This window comes from Myxocyprinus asiaticus, chromosome 11, assembly GCF_019703515.2.
Source record: "Myxocyprinus asiaticus isolate MX2 ecotype Aquarium Trade chromosome 11, UBuf_Myxa_2, whole genome shotgun sequence".
NCBI lineage: Eukaryota > Metazoa > Chordata > Actinopteri > Cypriniformes > Catostomidae > Myxocyprinus > Myxocyprinus asiaticus.
In genome coordinates this window covers 49,071,155-49,092,878 of record NC_059354.1, presented here as the reverse complement: position 1 = coordinate 49,092,878, position 21,724 = coordinate 49,071,155, and the positions used below count along the sequence as shown (strand labels likewise).

The following is a 21,724-nucleotide window of genomic DNA, read 5'->3' as shown; positions in this document are numbered from 1 at the left end:
TTTAGTGGAAAGGAGGAGGCGAGAACCGGCTTGACAACTAAAAACACAGTACAGCTGCCTGCAATTCTTTCTCTCTTGAACTGTCGTCCCCGGCTGCCTTTATCCCTCGCGCGCCCCATCAGGTTGATTGGGGACCGGGTGTGTCTCATTCCAGCCCGGCCCCGCCCTCCTCGGCTCTACACTCCTCCCGGCGTTGCCTCAGCCCGGGGAGCCCCCGGCATGACGTACATCCCCCCCACCCTTCCTCTCCGGGGGGGGGGGGGGGCGTGCCTTATACCCCGACTGCCGGCGGGTCCTCCCCGCCTTCCTCGACCTGGGAGGAAACAGGAGGAGAAAAAAACAAAACACAAAATGGCGAGGGAAAGGCCAACACGGAGCGACAGAGAGAGAGAGAGAGAGAAAAAGAAACTCACCAGTTCTCTGATGCGCCGTCGCGTGGTCCTCGATCACTACTCCACCCTCTCAGGCGGACTGCAGCCGCTCCTCCCCGGATGGACCAGAGTCAGACCTCCGACCCCCAGCGGACAGAACGCCCCTCTGCGTTCCCGGCGTCCCGTGGGGACTCTCCTCCGCCCCTGGCAGCGGCCCTACCACTCCAGGCGGTCGGGGAGTCGCTTCCCTCCTCCCACCGCGGACGGCGGTCTTCTCTCGACCCCTCTGCGTTCCCGGGGGATGGCAGGGCACTCCTCCGCCCCTGGCAGCGGCTCCCTCGCTCCAGAAGGTCGGGGAGTCCCGTCCCCACTCGCCTCGCGGACGGCGGCCGTGCCCCGCGTCCGGGTGGTCGGGCTACTCCGTCCCCCGTCGGACGGCAGCGGCGCTCCCCTGGGTGGACGGCAGTGTCGAGGATCCTGCGACGGGAATCCCTCCTCCTTCCCGGGTTTCGGCACCAGTGTAAAGGGGGTTTAGTGGAAAGGAGGAGGCGAGAACCGGCTTGACAACTTAAATAACAATTTATTAACCAAAAACACACAACTAAAAACACAGTACAGCTGCCTGCAATTCTCTCTCTCTCGAACTGTCGTCCCCGGCCGCCTTTATCCCTCGCGCGCCCCATCAGGCTGATTGGGGACCAGGTGTGTCTCATTCCAGCCCGGCCCCGCCCTCCTCGGCTCTACAATTATATTTTGATTATGCAAACTTTTGTACATTTTGTAACCGATTATTTTATAACAGCCTATAATAATGAATAGACGATACACTGGAACAACAAGACGCAATGCAGCAGCTAAAGACGTTTGTCAGACATGTTATTATATATACAGTTATGTACATGTCATTGACCCTTGAGTAATCGACGAGTACTTGAGAGTACTCGAGTAGACAAAATGACCTAAATGCACATCCCTAATTTAAATATTAAATATTATATTCAGCATTCACTAAAAATGTTTTTCTTCTGCAGTATAGCTCCTCAATTAAAGGAGGCCTACAGGCCACTTCACGTGACTCATTGAAGCAGCTTTGACCGTGAAGAAAAAATGCAGTTTGTGCTTATTTACATGACCCGCTTCCTTCTTATTTGAACTTTAAAAAAGAATGCATTAGAAAAAGATATAACGCCGGCGAGTTTCCTTTAAAGATGGTCTGACATGCAGTTTTATTTCACAATGACACTGCCTCTGAATTTACTTATTTTGTATTTTTGTATTGTAATTCTCTCATACTTTGCGATCAACATCACTTGAAGCTGTTTGGAAAGTTTTGACTGTGTTTTCTTCCTCTCTTCTATCATACAATCGAGCTGCAGTGCTCCTTTCTCATCATTAGAGGTTTGTATGATCTCAGGTTACGTTAAATGAGATCAAACGACTATTCGACAGCGGAAGTTTTTATTGTTGACGTTGTCGATAACGTCGACTAATCATTTCGGCTCTAGTTTTGATTGTGCAAGTAATTACTGAAAACTTGAGAGGTATTTTCTTAAGCCCTGGAAAATGAAGTAAGATTGGTCTGTTTTTTGGCTGTACAGAAGGGAATCTTTGGGGTATTTCGCTTTTATTAGAAGCATTAAAGCCTGGCCAAAGAGTTGAGAGATGAGTGTTTGATCATAGGTGAGTATACCTCATGAGAGATGACTTCATTTCAGACAGTGCTTGTATCGGTATGAATTGAATGGGATAGTTCACCTGAAAATGAAGCTTTGTCATCATTTGCTCACCCTCATGTTCTTCCAAAAGCATATTATTTTCTTTCTTCTTAAGCAGAATTTTGGTCTGTTACTCAGAGCTATGTATTATATCTGTAAAATGATACGGGTTTGGAATGACATGAGGGTATATAAATGATGAGAAAAATGGGAGGAGATCTGTCTGTGTGTTTGTGGGTGGGATAGAGATCTTAGATGATCTTGGAATCTTCAAGAGGAGGTGTTGAAAACAGCGGGAAAGGGGGCAGAATTCTCACCTCAGCTCATACACACTTTCCCTCAGAGCTGGAGGAGAGGCATGTCTGTGCTGGTCGGATCTGCCGCAGGGCTAACGGAACCACGGGACTGGATGACATCGCTGAGAGCGGTTGCTACTGTGAGAAACTCTGAGCTCCAGGAATCTGTTTATTTAAGTACGGGCCTCAGGGCACTTCCTCATATCACTCACTTTTGATTTGCCACTACAGATATAATGTGAGATGTATGGGGAGAGAGTGCGTAGACTAAAATAAAATAAAATAAAATATTGAATTATTGAGTTAACAGACAAACCCAGAATTTTAAGGGAACCCAGGTATCTTTTATTCTGATTATCTTATATTTTATTCTTTAAGGATGTCATCCAGAAATAAAAGTTGTCATTGTTTGCTTGCACTCATGTCATTTCAAATCTTTTCCTTACAATATCAGATCATAGTGATCACATTGGTCAAGCTTCAAAAATGATACATATTAATACATTTAATATTTTTTTGCTATATTCAATGTCTTAAACAGTTTAATTTTGGTCTTTTGCTCAGACAGAGCTGTGGTATGACTCCAGAAGTCTCTGGGTATATTACACACAAGTCATATGGACCACTTTATGTTTTTTAATTACATTTTTTTTTTTTTTAAGTATCACTATGAGTGCAAAAAGGACTTCAAAGTGTCTAGATTTTTCAAAATATGTCCTTTATGCATAACATTTCTAAAGCTGCAACTACCGATTATATTGATAATCGATTAATCTTCGATTATTTCTACGATTAATCGGATAAAAACGTCATTTTATTTCCTGTATTTTATTAAAATGTGATTTTTCGAAAAACTGAAATGATAAAGGGCGTAAGGATTTGGTTTGATTTACTGTATACTGAATTCACGATTATATACTCTCACAAAACTTTGAACAAAGCCTGAATCATGAAAAGTTAAGTTTGAATTTATTATTACTTTCATGACATAGGTGAAACAGTTCTTTTACTTGTAAAACTTAACAAAAAATGCTCATCATTAAAGAGGAAAATGATCCGTACAGTATGGAGTGGGACAAAAAAATCAGCCCAGCAGGGAGCAATAGTGACACGAGAATAGAAATATTAATAATTCTGCTTAGCTGAAAAATACATAATTATGTTAGATACATATCTTTGTACACTGTCACTGATTACATACGTTAAGTATTTTAATATTATAGTTTTTAAAGTAGTATTTTAACAGATTACATGTTTCTATACTATTCTTTAAAAAAAATAAAAAATAAAATAATGTTTTCCATAGTATAAATTTACTAGTGAAATAAGACATTACATGTGGAATTATCAGGAGGACTTTCAAATATCAGGACCCGTAGCATTATTGTTGTACATCGTATTCAGCTTTATATAGTACAATCATCTGTAAACCCTGTGCAAATTCACTCTCGCTCTGAAAATACTCATCCTCATACATGCTCACTGTATTACATGCGCTTACATGAGCAGGAGAAAACACTTTAAAAACCGGCACACCTTGACTGATGAGACTTCAGTCTGATGTCCATGAAAGCTGCACAAGTGATTACAATGGAACTGAAATCGTGGTATGATGTTAATGATTGTGCTCCCTTTCTCCATTGTGATCGGTTTCACTGACGCAGCAACCACTCCACATTAAACTGTATGCTAATTATGATCTTCTTTGAAGTGTTTATAAAGTACTCTCCTGCACAGGACAACATGGGTGGTGATTTCTCCCCACTTCAACTTTGTTTTTCACGAGTTTCATAATGCAACACATTTTTCACTGGCTGTGAAGTGACGTCACCCTGACGGGGCTTCTCTGTGCTTACCGCAAATATCCATAAAGAAATGGTTTACTGTGTCTGGCGTGGAAGAAATTGACTGGCCTGCACAAAGCCCAGACCTGAACACCACTGATCACTTTTGGGGTGAACTGGAACAGCAACTGTAAGTCAGGCCCCATCGACCAACATCAGTTCCTGACCTCACTGATAGCCTTGTGTCTGAATGAGAGCAAATCCCTGCAGCCATGTTACTACATACAGTATAGTGGAAAGCCTTCACAAAAGAGTGGAAGCTGTTATTAAAGCAAAGGGGGAAATTGATGCCTACGTTTTTTAAATCAAATGTTCATCAAGCACATATGGTGTCCACAAACTTTTTGCCATATAGTGTACATATACACTACCCTGGGATGCTTTTTAAACAGTATTGAAGGAGTTCCCATCTATATGTTGGGCACGTATTGGCTGCTTTTCTTTATTATTTGGTCCAAGTCATCAATTTCAAAAACTTTTTTTTTTTGTAATTAAATTTTAGATTTATAATGAAATAAATTAATATGGTGGCACAATTATATTTTTGTCTACAAAACTAATTTCAAACATTTAAGCATACGCCTTCAGATCAAAAGATTTTTAAGATCATGAGAAACATTTCAGTCAAGTGTTTCAAAACTTTTGACCGGTAGTGTATATGAAATAAATACTATCTTAAAATATTTCACCTTCCTCCATTAGCCATACTTCTCATCCATGTTGTTATTTTTTTTGTTTTTTGTTTACTTTCTCAATCTCCATTAATATAAAATATTATAAATAATAATAAAACTTGCCATCCATAAATATTTCTTACTGTCCATGAAGCTGTTTATATATATATATATATATATATATATATATATATATATATATATATATATATATAGTCTAAAAATTCTAGAAATCTAGATTTTTTTTTTTCACAGAATTTTATAGTGTCCATGAAAATATAACCACACATGTTACAGTATCGCAGAATACACATTATTGTCGAATACCAGTAATGAAGACCACATGTCTTTTGTCCTTTTGAGTTTCACAGAAGAAAGAAAATCATACATGTGTGGAATGACATGAGGGTGAGTAAATGATGACATAATGTTCATTTTTGGGTGAACTATCCCTTCAATACGACCCTTCAACTGGTGTCCAGAACTCATTAGGAGGTTCAGTGATATTCGTTTAGCCAATCTCAAACCGTAAACACCTTAAATGGGATCCGAAAACCACTCTCGGAATCCAGCTTCCTTCATCAGCTCACACTCGGAGCTTCATTAGCTCAGTCCTGGAACTCATTTCCTCACAGCTTCCCCCAAACCAGCGAGGAGTTACTGAATCTATTAAAGCCATATCACATGAGGCTGGCCCATATTAAGTGGTGCTTTCATCAGGAGAGAGAAGCAACATGTGTTTCCTGAGGTTGACTTGTCTGGTGATGGTGTCATTGCTTTGATTTGTGGTTATTACCTCATCCGCTATGACTGGTGCCCTCTACTGGAGAATCTGGGTTAATACCTCACAGCCTTTAGAACCTCTTACAGTCCATGTTCAGTTCTGTACTGTAACTTTACTCACAAATCTGATTTAGATAGTATTTAAGCTTTAAAATGAACATTTTATTAGAACATTTCACATTGTGGACTTCATTAACACATACACATTTAATCATGTACCATGTGACATAAGGAAGCCTTTCTGAGGGAATCTTAATGCATGTTATAAATTCAAGAAGACATAATCACCTTACATTACTGGCAATAGAAATAAGATACAAAACAGCACATGCAGACCTCAACACTTGTTGCACAAAACATAATGAACTGGTAACAATAAACAGAAATTTGTTTTTGGTCATTAACAGGCAATTACAGACTTCACAAACCAGAAATTACAAAACATAACAAAATCAACAATAAAAACGGTCTAAATAAATTAATGACCAACATTATAAATTAATTAAATACATTTACAAACAGTGAAACCAAGCTCATTAATTATTTAAGCCTGTTGCATACTGGGAACACAGCTTTGGAAAGTTTAGAAAAATGTACTTATTTTATTTAACTTAATTTAATCGTGATCCTCATTAAAATATGGTACGATACATTACAACAAGCGGATAGTTAATTAGACACATTTTTACAGATGTTAATCTTTTATACATGCCATAAAATCAGTGGTCATGTTGCAATTACAATTTAGACTTTTTTATAATAGGATCAAATGGGCAGATTCAATTTATATCAGACTTTATTGGCAAAAGAAACTTAAGTGTACATTGCCAATGCATTATTAGACACTATACATACAGGTATAAAACATATTAAATGCAGAAGTTTAATTTGTTGAAGTTTAAAATCTCAAAGTTAGTCTTTTCTTTACAAGTTCAATCTCTGCAAGTATACCTGGCTGCAGCTTGCTGAACGGCCAGGTCCTTCTCAGTCTTAATCGCGCACATGCTGGGTCTCACTCGGGCAGTTTTGCTTTTGACACCAATTCAGATGAAAGTATCAGTGAGCATTTTCAGGCGAAGTGAAGCGATATGGCATTGCGGTGTTTATTATGCCAGGGACGTGAGTTGCACGTAATGAATGACATGCACAAATGTACATTGTACAAAGTTGCCTGGTTTTGTTCCTGGCAGGCAGCAGATGCCCTAACCCTGCCCCCACCCTAACCAGAGCCTGTAAGCCTGCCAGGAACAACTCGGGACACATTTCAGTATGTAAAAAACAAAAAAAACAAAAAAACGATACTGCATTAACTGCGTTAATTTCCCGTGTCTGCCAAACATGTTGAGTGATCCAAACATCATCTGCAGCATGAAACTGAACTTTTGGTTGGATTAAAGGAGTGAATGCATTTGGCTACATGGGAATGCTATAGGATGCTCTCCTGGTCCCTATTTAGTGAATGACTTAACCTCCAGTGTGCTGTCTTTCTGCACTGGTTTCAGAACAGTTCGAAACGGCCCTTATTTTCATCCTAACTCCGTATACAGCCTCTGAAGGCAACATTTTCCATCTTTTGAAAGCACCCATTGATTCTCAGTGTGAAATAGCGCAGTAAATATCTAACTTTTCCCTGAACGCGGAAGTGTTCCATGGTTCGACTGTTTTCAATTTCCGGTCTCCAGTGTTTTCACTCGCATTGGTGTACATTCTTAGCAGGTAGTGTAATGTTTAAGGTAGTACATTTGTAAAAATTGTCAAAAAACATGTGGCTGTATCGTTTTTTATAGACAGTGCCTCACCTGAGTGTGTAGATGAGATGAAGCAATGGTCCGATGTTAGTTACATTGATATCATGAACTACTTTGAGTTATGACAGCCAAGAACAGCATATGTTGAGCCTGAAATTAATCCCCCCAAACAAAAACAACAACTTAAATCGTTGTTGTTCTCTGTCTGGATCACTCGTTTCTGTAGTTTTTACATTGCTTCTCAAGACCAGAAACAGAAAACAGGCAACTAGAATGAGCTAGGAGGTCAGAGTCATACAGGTGTGCTGCTCTGATGAATCTATAGCAGATTTAAAGGCATTGAAGCCTGATTAATCTCTCTGGTAGATTTAAGGGCTCCCGTAGCTTGTGGCTGCACATTCCTACATTACGTTATTTGGTCAGATCTTCCACGGATTGCTGTGGTCTTTCATCTCAGTGGGGTTTTCCATGGTAAACAGAGAAGTGCACTTAAAGCTACAAGCTTTATGGGGGTCGAGGAGGATTTGAAGGGTGTGCTCTTTATTTTATAAGCTCGGGGGACAGGACAGCTTAATAAAGAGGAATTTGCCCCTTCACAATGGTATAACCTGCGTAAATATGAAGAGCATGCCATTCATTTCTTAGGGCGTGTACAGGATGCGTTCTTGCATTCAAACAGCTATATTCTGTACTGTGGAGTGGAATAAAATGCAGAGATGTTTAGGAATATGTTAAGGAATAAAATCTTAATTTTTAATGTCTTAATATAGACCTATAAAATGTAACTTTTTTTCAACTTGACATGGTGTAAAAGGCAGTGCTCATGGCGTAAGACACTAAAAACAGCGTGACAATGCAAAGATCACAGATGTTTATCTATGTTTACATAGTCCAACAATTACAAAAGTAGCGCAGTGGAATGCAAGAGCTTATCCTGTGTGAACGGCCCCTCGGGCTATTTTCAGCTTGGTTCTATTGCGAGGTCCGAGCACACCAGAGTTTGGACAACTTTTTCATAGCAACCAATTAAACTGAACTTATAATTGACTTATAATTTACTCTCTTAATGGACATTCCTGGTATAACTGTGTACGATTCATCATTGCACAATATATTAAAGGAAAAAAATATATATATTTTTGTCAATATGTAAAAATGTTTTGGCTCATATCTTCACCAAGCACTATTTTCAGATCGGTTTGTGAACGTTATGTTGACTTAATTGTATCATTTTGTTACTTGAGTGTGTGTGCACATGTGGACAAAAGCATGGGAGATGGAGAACAAGATTTGGTGAAGTGAGAAACACGCACAATATCAGACAGCGATCTTACACCATCTGAGTTGCTAACAGGCAAATTGTGGTGGTTTCCTGCTGTAGTTTACATTCCCAGAGCTGCTGAGATTGTTGCAACAGCCAGCATCGGCAGCAAGAGTTTGTGTGCTGTTAGCACATCGCATATGTCACATGCTCATGTGCCTTTATTTAAGATCTTGCAGAGAAGTCATTGCCCATGATCTGAAACTTTGGTTCATTATACAGTTATGTATTTCTCTCTTTCTGTTCAAAAGGACTCGTTAGAAAGGCTAAATATGTGGAGAGTCCACGTGTTCCTGGGGATGCCATCACATCATCGTTGAGGAAAGTGTCTGACACTACAACCGGTGAGTAACTGCTGTTGTTGTCGTTACTTTTAGATGCACGTGTGCATCTGTGAATGCTGACAAAACCAGATTTCTTATTTTCGTTTGTTTTTATTGGTTGAAGTTTAAGAATGTTGATGCCATCAGGGTTCCCGTGTCCATGGAAGACCTAAAAATATTAGAGAATTTTACTTTCGTGATTTCCAGGCCAGCAGAAAATGATGGTTCATCCAAAAATGAATATTCTGTAATTATTGACATTATTTACTCACTGTTATTTTTTCCATCACTGATGGCAAATGGCATGAAATTTTGAATGTTTCGTAACCAAGTACAATGTGCCAGTTTGAATATGTGAAATGGAGAATGAGATTTTCAGAAGACCTCAAATATAGCGAACAAGACGTATAGACAACTGTAATGGTGCTTGTTTTTTTGTTTTTTTCTTGCCTAATGACAAATAATGACAGAAATGTCATTTTTGGCTTAACTGTTTCTTTAAGAGACATGGTTTCCTTCTTTTGTGTTTGTGTGTTTGGACTTGTGTGTGCTTTTTATGTTAAATTGTGTGCGCAAGAAAAGCTTATGTTATTATATTATATTGTGTGTGTAATTGCGTGTGTATACTGCATATTGCCATTTCCAGGGTAGGGTGTTGTGTAGTTCCAGCATTAGGTTAGAACTGAGTTCCCAGTGTTGTCTTTAGCAGCTGTGTGTGTGTGTGTGTGTGTGTGTGTGTGTGTGTGTGTGTGTGTGTGTGCTAGTGTGTGCATGGAGGGCATAAATATCTTTAGCAACATATTGAACCGAGGTATGTTCATCATGTTTTAGTGGTAGAAATTATTACTCTTTTGTGTGTGTGAGAGATCAGAGCTTTCCAAACAGCTGTGTTGAGCAGGGTGGCACCAGTCAAATGCCAGCTGTCTGTGCCAGTGTATCACACTGGTCATTTGATGTCATCAAAAGCCGTCTGCACTGCAGGGTGATCAGAGATGGCTGACAATGCTGTAGTGAGAGTTGATTGTTATTTACTGTTGTGTAGTACTAGTAGTAAAACTATTTATTTGCTGATTCGATTTGTAGTGCGATTCTGTAAGTATGGCGATTCTTTAATTATGGTCACTTGATGTTGCTATATATAACCCCTTTTCTTGAGAAACAAATCTTTGTTCATGTACTATCGTCATTGACTTTTGCTGATTACCAATTTTTATCTAAAAGCAACTATTGGCAGCGATAAATTGGCCAACCTATACTCGTCTCACTACAAATGATCAAGTTGAGCACATTTGCATTTTGGCATACAGTATCCCACACAGTGTGCACATTGTAAACACTGGATACTTTCAAAAATAGAGGGTAGTATGCCATCCTGAGCATACCCTTTGTTTGAGTTAAGTTGTATTTGCAACTGAAATGCTTATGAGTTGTGGGAATAGTTATGGGTCTGTTCAGTGTTTTGAAGCGTGGACCAATATAACCTGGCCTGGCATTGAACCCAGACTATTTACTACAAATCTGTCATACCTCTGTCACCGTGACACACCCCAGTTATCCCAAGGTCTCTCCATACACACAAATGGGTCAACGGTATTTACATGGGGAGTCTTTCGCATGTAAACTTCGAGAGAGTTTATAGATAGCATCTAAACACATTCCAGCATGCTACAGTTTCATGTTGGAATGATCATGAGATGAATGCACATTAACGTCACTACCATGTTGTAAATACCATTGGGAAACAAGTACCGGTCATAATTAATTCAGTTACACACCTAATGCTCAGCCTTTTTGTTTTATTTTATTGCACTAGTGCTAAAAACCATTCTGGTCTTTGTTGGAATGTGAAGAGAGAAAGGAATGTAAAATTGCCCAACACAATTTTCCAGCTAAACTCATAGCAGTTTCCCAGGAGAAATCGAAGGTAACATGCCGTTTCTGGTGGATCTATAGCCTGCAAAGCTCTGCGTATCTCCGGCTTCGTAAACGGATATGACTGCCTCTCCTTTCGCTAACATGAGGAAAACTGTGGGATACAAAAGAGCTCTAGGCATTCCCAAGACTTCCCATGCTTCCCGGGAATGTGAAGTCTCTCTCCGTAAATACCTGTTCTCACGCCTCATCTCCGAAACGTTCAGTTAAAGTATAGAAAAAAACACTGCCATGTGGAGTTAGTGAACATGCTTCACTAATAGCATTAATAATGCATAATTAGCCTCAGTGTGTGGCTAATTACTCCGTCCTGGTGCGAGAGTTTTGGACTGTTTGACTTGGCTTAGTCACGGAAAAAGTGTAGTAGGCGTTTGTTGATTAACACATCAAGATCGTCAAAAGTCGAAATGGTCCAAAACAGTTGCGCACAGAACTTGAGTGAGACTACAGGTCTGCTGCTAAGAACAAATCATAAATGGTTGATGGATTTGGTGTTGGTTTTATAAAAATGTTCTGAGTAATTTTGTGTCCATTCTGTTTTTGCTTTTAATGACAGCTGTTTAGTGTATTTCAAGTCAGAATCTTTATTGTCATTGTGCAGAAACATAGTAATTATTTGTATCTTCCACAGGTTGTTGCATGAAATTAAATAAAGGAACAAAGGTGAGACTTAAAAATAGAAAAACAGAAGAAGCAACAAGTATATAAGGTTTAAATGTAGATTCAGTTTCTATACACATGCAGTACGGCACTTCCTCTGTACCATCCTGTTCAGTTTTATTGTCCTGTAAATCACACAGGAGTGTTAGGATGTTTTGGTTTTTTCCCTTAGGTTCTGACATTATTTAAATAGTAAAGTTATTCCAGAGCATCTCAAACTATTTCTAGCGGCTAACAGGAGATATCTGCAGACGTAACTCGTTTTCGAAACATGAATGGCATTTGATATGTGAGAGAGAACGAAATACTGTAGACACTCATGCACATGCAAAGGGTCCAGATTTAGCTTTTTATCACACGTGCCAATGGCACACAAAGCAATGAATCATTAAGAAATGGTTTTCTGAGTCTGGTGTGAAAGAAATTGTCTGGCCTGTAGGGCCTGGCGATGTCTTAAATTATATCTCGATATTTTTCAGCCTATTGACAATATTATATATATATATACTTCAATAATTATGTGTTTGCTCTAAAATAGCTCAAAAGTGTTTTGTTCAGAGTTACCATCATTTCATCCAAACAGCCATTGTAGCCAAGTAGATTAAATATTTTAAAGACATTAAATAACAATATAATAATTAATTTTTCATTAAATAAACACAAGGGAGAATGAAATTCAATCATTTTCATTGATATGCACTTTATATTTATATTTCATACACAATGATACATAGTAGCTTAAAAAAATAATTATTTACCTTCAGAAGTTTTTACTGTGTAAAACTACTTCACTGACTTATTTTTGAAACCCCAGTTGAACATTGCATAATACTAAATTATTACTGTGGGACACGTCAGGTTGATTATTATAATATAATGCTCAATTATCATTATTATTCTGATTATTTGATTTGCGTTATATAAAAGTAATATATATCTGTCCTGTTTACTTCATCTTCACCTGGGGACTTTTATTTTGACACCGAAAGTGCTGTCGTATTTACTTCAACTTCTCAAGGAGCTTTTATTGTGACACAGAAAAGGCGATGTGTATTTGATAGTTTACAATGTTCCACATTTCCTGAAACACTGTAATCTCCTCTTCTGTTATTCTGTGTCGCATTTGTAGATTTGTATAATAACTTGTAACTGTTACTAATGTTTGGAATTGCACGAATGCTTGAACCTGCATTACTCTGATTTCACGATGCACGTGAACTGATCTGAGAGCACCGCCATGCACGTGCACACAGATCAGCGTGTCAACGGTTTATTGCCATTTTGATGTTATTTTGATTAATTGTGCAGCCCTGAAGGATCATGAAATTAGTCTACTGATGCGCTCTTTATGAAACTTAATGGGCAAATGAAAGCACATTAAAATCACCACAATATTCATGATATTGGTCAATTTTACATCGTCAGCAAAATGATCTCGATTATATCGGTAATATTCGATATATCGCCCAGCCCTAGTGGCATGCACAAAGTCCAGACCTGAACCCCATTGAACACCTTTGGGATGAATTTGGAACACCAATATCAGTGTCTTACCTCTGGGTTTAGGTATCGATACAGATTTCCTGATTTGATTCCAATTGACAAACTTTTGATTCGATTTGATTAGATTGATTACTTTGGGTATATTTCAGTTATATTGTCTCTTTTGCTTCCATAATGTATGAAAGCAAATTGATGATTCTCAATACCTAATTGATACCAAAACAAAATAGTAACTTCGAGTAAACATTGTTTCAATTTCCCAAGTAATTATTCAATGCAAATAAACTGTTAGTAAGAAAGTAAGCAACAGAGCAAATAAAAACATTTGCACAAAGATACAAATTAAGAAAATATGATTTTAAGTTTTTAACAGCAGTATCAAGTATTCAAATAAATATTCAGAAATTGAAAAAAGTAATGATAATCATAGTAATCATAAAACTACTTAAAGTCAGTGGTCTTCACTGTTTGATTATAATACATGAATACTTTTTAAAGCTTTTAAAGATATCCAGCCAAAAGCAGTGAGTGAATTTCTTGTTTGCTATTGTTTTATGGTTAATATTAACAACATATTAGACAGCAGCAGCATTTACATCTCAAGTCTGATATTTTTATACAAAATGCTTTTATTCTGTTTTTTTACGTTCACTTTAGATTTAACTGACTGTGTTTAAATTAATACCTCACCAAGATGGGCATTTTTCAGGACTCATTCCTAATTAATTCCAGTGTTTCTTAAATTAAATGCAAATCAACAAGCACATGGGTGTGACTTTCAGGTTCCCACATACTTTGGCCATACTGTAAAGTAAACATCAGTAAGGCTCAGATTATCATTCTTAGAATTTGTCATAATACAATTTGTGTGTAACATTTTATTTACTCACCAAAGCCAATTTTTACTCTCATTTGGCACTTGGCGATTGTTCATTTTGGATCGTGCGCACTTAAGCAATGGTATTGCAGCTCTTCAGATTCTATTTAATCTTTTGGTCTTTACCAGCAGTCTCTACTGATATTTCCTCAAAGGTTTCAATTTACTAATCAGCAGCCCTGAGACAGCTCCATTTCATAACCCCATTATATCCTGTCCCCAAGTGATTATGGGAAATTAAGCAGCTGTTTAGTGTGTTATCACAGTGGTCATGAATCAGCCTGTATCCATAACACCCGGCAAAGCTGAGTATTTAAAGGGGTCATGACATAAGGAATCGACTTCCCTTTTATATTTTGACATATAAGAGGTCATTGTACTATAAAAACATACTGTAAATTTTAGAACACAAAAAGAGCATTATAAAAAGAAATATTTGTTTTGAAATCTGTTACATTGTGACATCACAGTGTAGTGTCATTTGCATAGTCCCTGCCTCCACAACATACGTAATCATTGCGATTGAGAGAGAGAGAGAGAGAGAGAGAGAGAGAGAGCAGCTGGGATACTGAAACACTGAAAGTGGCACTATTGCAACTGCAGTTTGCTTTTAACTTACGAAAAGAATAAAGTTAGGTCCCCAGACATTGTTGTGTTCCTGGTTGTGGAAAAACTGCATCTTTGAATAGCCTACTGAAAGATCCCAACGTTAGGAATGACTGGCTAATTTAAACGAAATACCTGAATGCAACGTGGGAATAAATGTTTGGATTCTTTGGATTCATGGATTCATTCTTCTGAGAACCAAGTATTCAGGCTTTGTGAAGAAACTTGTATTGAAAGATGTAGCAGTGGCAACAATATTGGACACAACAGTAATGCCGGTGAGTAACAAGCTTTACATTCGCAGCTTGTGTTCGATTTTTCTCGCTGTTTAAATTGCGTTATTTTATCACCGAATCGTATGCCTGATAAGTATTGGGGAGAAACAGTGTGACAATTTAGTTCAGTTTTCTTTTGTTATATCAGTTGAACAACTGTTCTAGTTTGTGTGCTTTGATTAAATTGTGACAAGTTCATATCAATGATTGTCTGGACTGAGTGCTTTTAGGGGATTTCGTAAATCGCTTGCAAGTTTTCATTCTTTCATTATTGGAAAATACAGTTCCACACTTGTAATGGCAGAAGGGTGTTTGCTTTTTAACGATGTTAGCCAATCATAATGGTGGGCGTGTCTTAAATGTGACACACAAAACCAAGCGTTTCAGACAGAGGGCCAAAGACCAGGTAGAAAAGGTCATACTACATTGTGCCAAAACTTTACTAACATTATAAGTGAACCCCAAGGAATAATAAAAAATATGCATGTCATGACTCTTTAAATTTCCATTATATTGTGGCTTAAAGGGACTGCCTCGTTCACTGGTGAAAATAGTTTGTCGAATAGTCATTTGATCTCATTTAACGCAACATGAGATTATTTGAAATGCTAACGATGACGCGGGAGAGCAGCACTGCAGCTCGCGCTTGACTGAGGAGAGGAAGAAAGAACATCTCACAGTCCAGAAGCACTCCAAACTTTCCAAACAGATTAAGGTGATGTAGATCGCAAAGTATGAGGGAAATAGAATACAAAAATACAAAGTAAATAAATACAGAAGCAGTGTCGTCGTGAAATATAGCGGAGTCTCACCTGGCGTGCCTGTCAGAGCATCTAAAAAGGAAACACTCCGGCGTTATATCTTTAATGCATCTTTTATTAAAGTTCAAATAATAAGGAAGTGGGTTGTATAAATAAGCACAAACTCCGAAACTGGCATTTCTCTGTGCGGTCAGAGCCGCTTATATGAGTCGCGTGAAAAACAGCGCAAGAGTGTTTCAAACTTCTCTCGTGCGGAGACGCACATCACTCACACGCACTTGCTGCAGCTAGATTATAACGTGATGGCATAGTGAATCATAATATATGTCATAGTGTGTATCTTATCGTGAAGAAAATCAGCAATTTTAGCTCTATTAAGAAGGTGAGAGGGTTTAGTCTTAGCCTATTATACAATGCAATAAATAAATAAATACTATGCAAAAAAAAGATTTGTCTTTTTTATTGCCAGCATGTAAGGCACTGGGGCCAGATGTTAGAAGTTCAATGAAGGTCAATCAAGAAAATAGAAGATCTCAATGGTCCTAAAAAGGCCTTATTTTCACCATGCCAAAAATATAATTTCTTGTATCTTTCTATTTTGAATTTGGTGTGAAATGTGACCCCATACTCTTGAAAGGTTTTGTGAAATTCACTCAGTATGCATATTAATATCCATTACATGTGAAAGTAATCAAACTACACAGTGATGACTCTAAGACTCTATACATATTACAGATTCATTTTCAGTTAATGCATGATTTTCTGTAAAGCTGCTTTGAAACGATGTGTTGTGAAAAGCGCTATACAAATAAAAATGACTTGACTTACGCTGTTTAACAATCACACTAGGACATCTTCCAATTTTAATTTGATTAATTGTGCATTTATTTTTCCCCCAAAATATGTCAAATTTGTTTGTGAGCACTTGGAAACAGTCGTGTGTGGAATCGGCTTGAGTCGGTGCTCTGTACTACCGATACTGCAGAAACAATGGCATCTTGACATCTTTTATTTCAGTACTGACTTGGGACTTAAGTACCAGTACATTTGACATCACTATTATGATGTATAAATACTTTGTTTTAATTTAACAATTAACATGAATTTCAGAGTTTCTTAACAATTATTCTTAATATTATCCTTCAGCTTTAATGACGGCACGCACTTGAACTGACATGAAATGCACAAATTGTGGCATGTGTGCCATAGGTTGCCGACGCCTGGTTTGTGCTCCCTGTAGGACATTTATAAGTGTGGATACATTTAGTCTGTGTTTGTCTGCAGGCAAATGTACTGGCTTGATGTCATTGCAGTGTCATATTCCCAGAGGTCACAACTGGTACCTGCTCACATGCACAAAATACTATTTTTAGCCCTATCCCTAATCACTCCTGCGGTGGATTAATTCATGTTGTTTGGTTTGTTCACAACTATTATGTTCTTAGTGTTGTGGGGTGGTCTTTATAATTAATCCTTAGCTATTGCCTTGTTTAACTGTATGGGCATTAAGCTGTCTGTCGGATAAAAGATGGAGTTTTATAAAGAGTCCCCACTGAGCACAGTTGAGAAATGGAGAGTATGTAAGGGTTAGTTCACCTTTAAATGAAAGTTCTATCATCATCTGCAGTAGAGCACAAACTTAGATGTCAGACAGAATGTTCAAGCTGCTCTTTTCCATACAATGAAAGTAACTGGGAAAAGGTGTTGTCAAGCTCCAAAACAAGACAAAAAAGCACCATAACAGTGTTATAAAAGTAGTCCATATGACTTTTAGTTCTTATATGAATTAAATGAAGTCGTTATTCACTGATAATCAGATACACTATTAAAGCAAAACATTTGTTTGGCCTGTCAATTATTGCATTGTCTATTTATTGTGATTATTAGGTCTAATTTTGGTTATTTGAGATGACCACGATTATTGTGCACATCAAATTTATATCACATTTACTGCCCAAATAAGGGAATATTAAGTGAATAAATAAAAATACTGACCGAATGTTCTCGGTCATTATGCGTATACTCTATTTCTGTGGAGATGGGTGAATGAAGAAACATATTTTCAAATAAACAATCTCAAAGGGTTTCCTTAATGCCAAATAAGGGCTTGTGGGTATAATTTGAGAGCCTTTAAATAACATGTGAAAGTGAGGAATTTTTTACAGAAATAATATATAATATATACAGTATATAATATCATATTCAGGTTTGCTGGGTTCCTAAAACAACAGTGCAAATGTAAAATTATTTTGATTAAGTATTTTATCTTTAACTACATAAGACATGTTTTTTGGAAATATTTTTATCATTGAAATATTATTTTCTCATGTCATTTAACACACATAACTTAAGAGGTATGATAAATTGGGGGGCCTGGGTAGCTCAGCGAGTAAAGATGCTGACTACCACACCTGGAGTTGCGAATCCAGGGCATGCTTAGTGACTCCAGTCAGGTCTCCTAAGCAACCAAATTGGCCCGGTTGCTAGGGAGGGTAGAGTCACATCATACACGTTCCATCTGGGCCTGGTCATTTCCAAACAAATACATAAATCTAGAGATATACATTGAATATTGTCCAGCTTTAGTCCACATTTTGTCCACATAATTCGACCTAATAACAATGTAAATTAAATTCAGCAGAAATTGGCAAACACAAGCAGATAAATTATATAAATGTCTGTGTGACAACTTGCAGATAATTAGCTTAAAAAAAATAAAAAAATAAAAATAATTCAATGTTCATGGTTTATTGAGAACATGGTGTTCTGGTGTGAATGTTCAGTGGTGGCTGCAGGCAGTGTAAAGGGCACCTGTTAACAGATTGTTGGTGTGATACTGGCATTCGCTGGAACAGATGTTTTGCCTGAACACAATGAAGAGAGAGACGGTTTGTTCTGCTGTTGTCTGTATGGTGAGACGTGAGGACACCTGAAATGTCCTGTGGCTTTGAGCGGTGCAGTTTTCAAGGAGCATGTAAATGAGTCCTTTAGTCCTCAAAGTAGTAGAGTGGAAATGCATGGAGACTGAGGTGAAGAGAAAGGGATATCTGATTGAACAGAGAAAGGAAGGAAGAAAGGGCTGATGTGAGAAAAGGATGAAGGAAAGGACATACTGAGGGGAAAAAAATCGAGAAGGTTTGAGATGGATGGAAGAGGTATGTTGGCTCGTGTTGAAAAAGCGTATTAATGGAGGTTCAAAATCACCCTAAAATTAAAAGAAAAATAGAAATATTTCTAATTTCATAATTTCATTCTCATTATAGTTTTACAAACAAACAAAAAACTGTCTGCTTTCTCATTAAACAAACTCAAAAACACCTTCTTTTTGGCCAAATTTTGTTCTAAATGACGTCACGCACGTTCTTCGATTTCGTCAAGAGTCAGCTGTAATTAATTTACTCCGCAAGTGAAAGCATCTAATTATAGAGGATTAATATTCTGTTGATCATGTGCTCATGAATGGGCGTCTCGCACCATATGTAGAATAAAGAAGCTTTTTCCCGTATCTCATTTGAGTGTACGTTTTAGACGAATGTATTTGTTTAAAACTAAAAAGTTTAGCTACTAACAAAGAGAAAAATAAATCACTGAATGCACCTTATGGTCTTAAAAATAGGCTTAAATTTCTACCAAAAATGTGATTGCTTATTTCTTTCTTTTCATAATGGTATGTTTTGCCGATACCTATAACTAAGGTGGTGGAAAAGGCAAATAACCGATTAATCAGCCAATAGTTACCAAAATTGATATTTCTAGGATGATAAAAAATTATTGGCACAAACAATGAGGCAACAAGAGTCCAAAATGAATAAAATCCCAAAAGTAGTTTATTTTGCAACCAAAATCCTAATATTAACCAAAACGATGAAGACGTAGTGCATAACGTGGGACTTTTAACTTTAAACAAGCCCGAAATACACTGGGGACTTTTTATGTTAAAATGAAAAAGACTTGGCTCCGTTACAGTGTTTATAAGTATTTAACAAATTATGTTTTTATAGCTTATATATTCACCAGATGAGGTTTATTGATAAGGGAAAAAAAACTATTTTCAAGTATCGGTATAGACTTTTGCTGATAACCGATAGTTCCAAACAGCAACTATCGGCACCGATTAATCGTTAAAACCGATCTTTCATCCTACTTCAAGTATAAAATATATTTCTAGACCATTTTCATGAGATTCACCCTTATCGCTGGATGACCAACACATTGTATGCTGTGGTCATAAATCAAGTTAGATGACGTGATAATAATGTTCATTATTATACTGATTATAATGAGGTTTTGATGTTTCATTTTCAGAAAGGACGACCTGTTCTTGTTCAGCCACACTTTACAGCCCCTGTTGACGGTTGTGTTCATGTTGTGTGTTGTATCATGTCTAGAATGATGGTGTTTATGGATCTGTCAGTAAATCCTGCAGCAGTCACTCAGATCAATAACGCCTGTGGTGTGTTGATGTGTGTTTACGTACGTGGTTGTGAATGATTGCGTGTTATGGCTTCTGCTCCTATCTAAGCAGTTCTGTGCTGAGTGTGTGAGATTGAATCTGCAGGAATGATTGTTATTAATATGTCAGGCACACAGATGAAATGGTAATGAGAGAATATGTTTTAAAAAAAAAACTCTCTCTCTTTCTGATGTGAAACTTCTTCAGAAAACTCCATCTTTTCATTCTCATTATCTGTCCTCTGATTTTCCACTATACAGGCCACGTTTACACGTCGATCGATTTCATTACGTTTATGCCTCATCCACACTGCAACTGCAGTTTCCTCCACCGAGTACAGAGACTTTTGAAAACGTTCTCCATAACCACATACTTTGAAATCAGTGACGTTAGAAACGGCTTAATGGGAACGTGGTCCCGGTCTTAAAGGAATTATTCAGAATAATTATTCATTATTCATTATAACCAAACCCATATGCTGTTATTGTTTTCTGTGGAACACAAAATAATTTTTGAAGAGCCTTCACACAGTCCTTTTTCATACAGTTAAATAAATGGGCGCTGGGTCTTTCTAACTCCAAAAATGATCATATTGTCTTATGAAGAAATTATAATAAAAGATTATTCTGCACTACTCATGCCAACTTTTAATTTTTTTAAGAGTTTTAGCTTTTAAATGTGACTTTTATTGAGCTTTTAATTTATGACTGTTTCCGGACGGTAATGCCACATGACATTTTTTTACTTTAAGCCCATGAAAAAAAAACTTAAACTCAGTAATTGATAACAACATTATGTATTTAATTAATAGTTTTGTGTTAAAGGAATATTCCGGGTTAAATACAAGTTAAGTTAAATCGACAGCATTTGTGGCATAATGTTGATTACCACAAATATGTATTCTGACTCATGCCTCCTTTTCTTTAAAAAAAGCAAAAATCGAGGTTACAGTGAGACACTTACAATGGAAGTCAATGGGGGCCAATCGGTAAACGTTAAAATATTCACTGTTTCAAAAGTATAGCCACAAGACATAAACAATATGTGTGTTTACATGATTTTACTGTGATAAAATCACTTACTAAGCGCATCTGTGTAACGTTATAGCCAATTATACAATTTTGGTACCATGACTATGTAGTCAACAAACCCTAAAACACCAAAATGAATATAAAAATTACAATTTAAACAATTTTACAGCTTAAATCATAAATGAGTTTTAACAGAATAATTAATGTAAGTGCTTTTATAAAATGATAAGCTACAGATTTCTGCCTTTAAACCCTCCAAAAATTGGCCCCATTGACTTCCATTGTAAGTGTCTAACTTTGACCTCCATTTTTTTTTTTTTTTTTTTTTTTTTTTTTATAAAGATAAGGAGGGACAAGTCAAATTGAGGTAATTAACATTATGCACAAATGCTGTTGATTGAGCTTAACATATATTGAACCTGGAATATTCCTTTAACTACATTTTTAGTGTACTTTTGAATAACTAATAGATCAGGGAAATAACATGAGTGTCGCGTCATTGACCCACATACAGAAATTTGAATCGATTTTCTGAAAATCTTCTCAGATTT

General features: G+C 37.3%; 1 protein-coding gene across 1 annotated transcript in view; it reads left to right on the top strand.

The window, feature by feature from the left end:
* LOC127448217 (protein TANC1-like) overlaps positions 1-21,724 on the top strand; it is a 248,275-nt gene that overhangs the window by 78,773 nt on the left and 147,778 nt on the right. Inside the window, exon 4 of the mRNA XM_051710591.1 lies at positions 9,004-9,096. Within this exon, the coding sequence (XP_051566551.1) occupies positions 9,004-9,096 (93 nt within the window). The remainder of the gene's footprint in view (positions 1-9,003; positions 9,097-21,724) is intronic.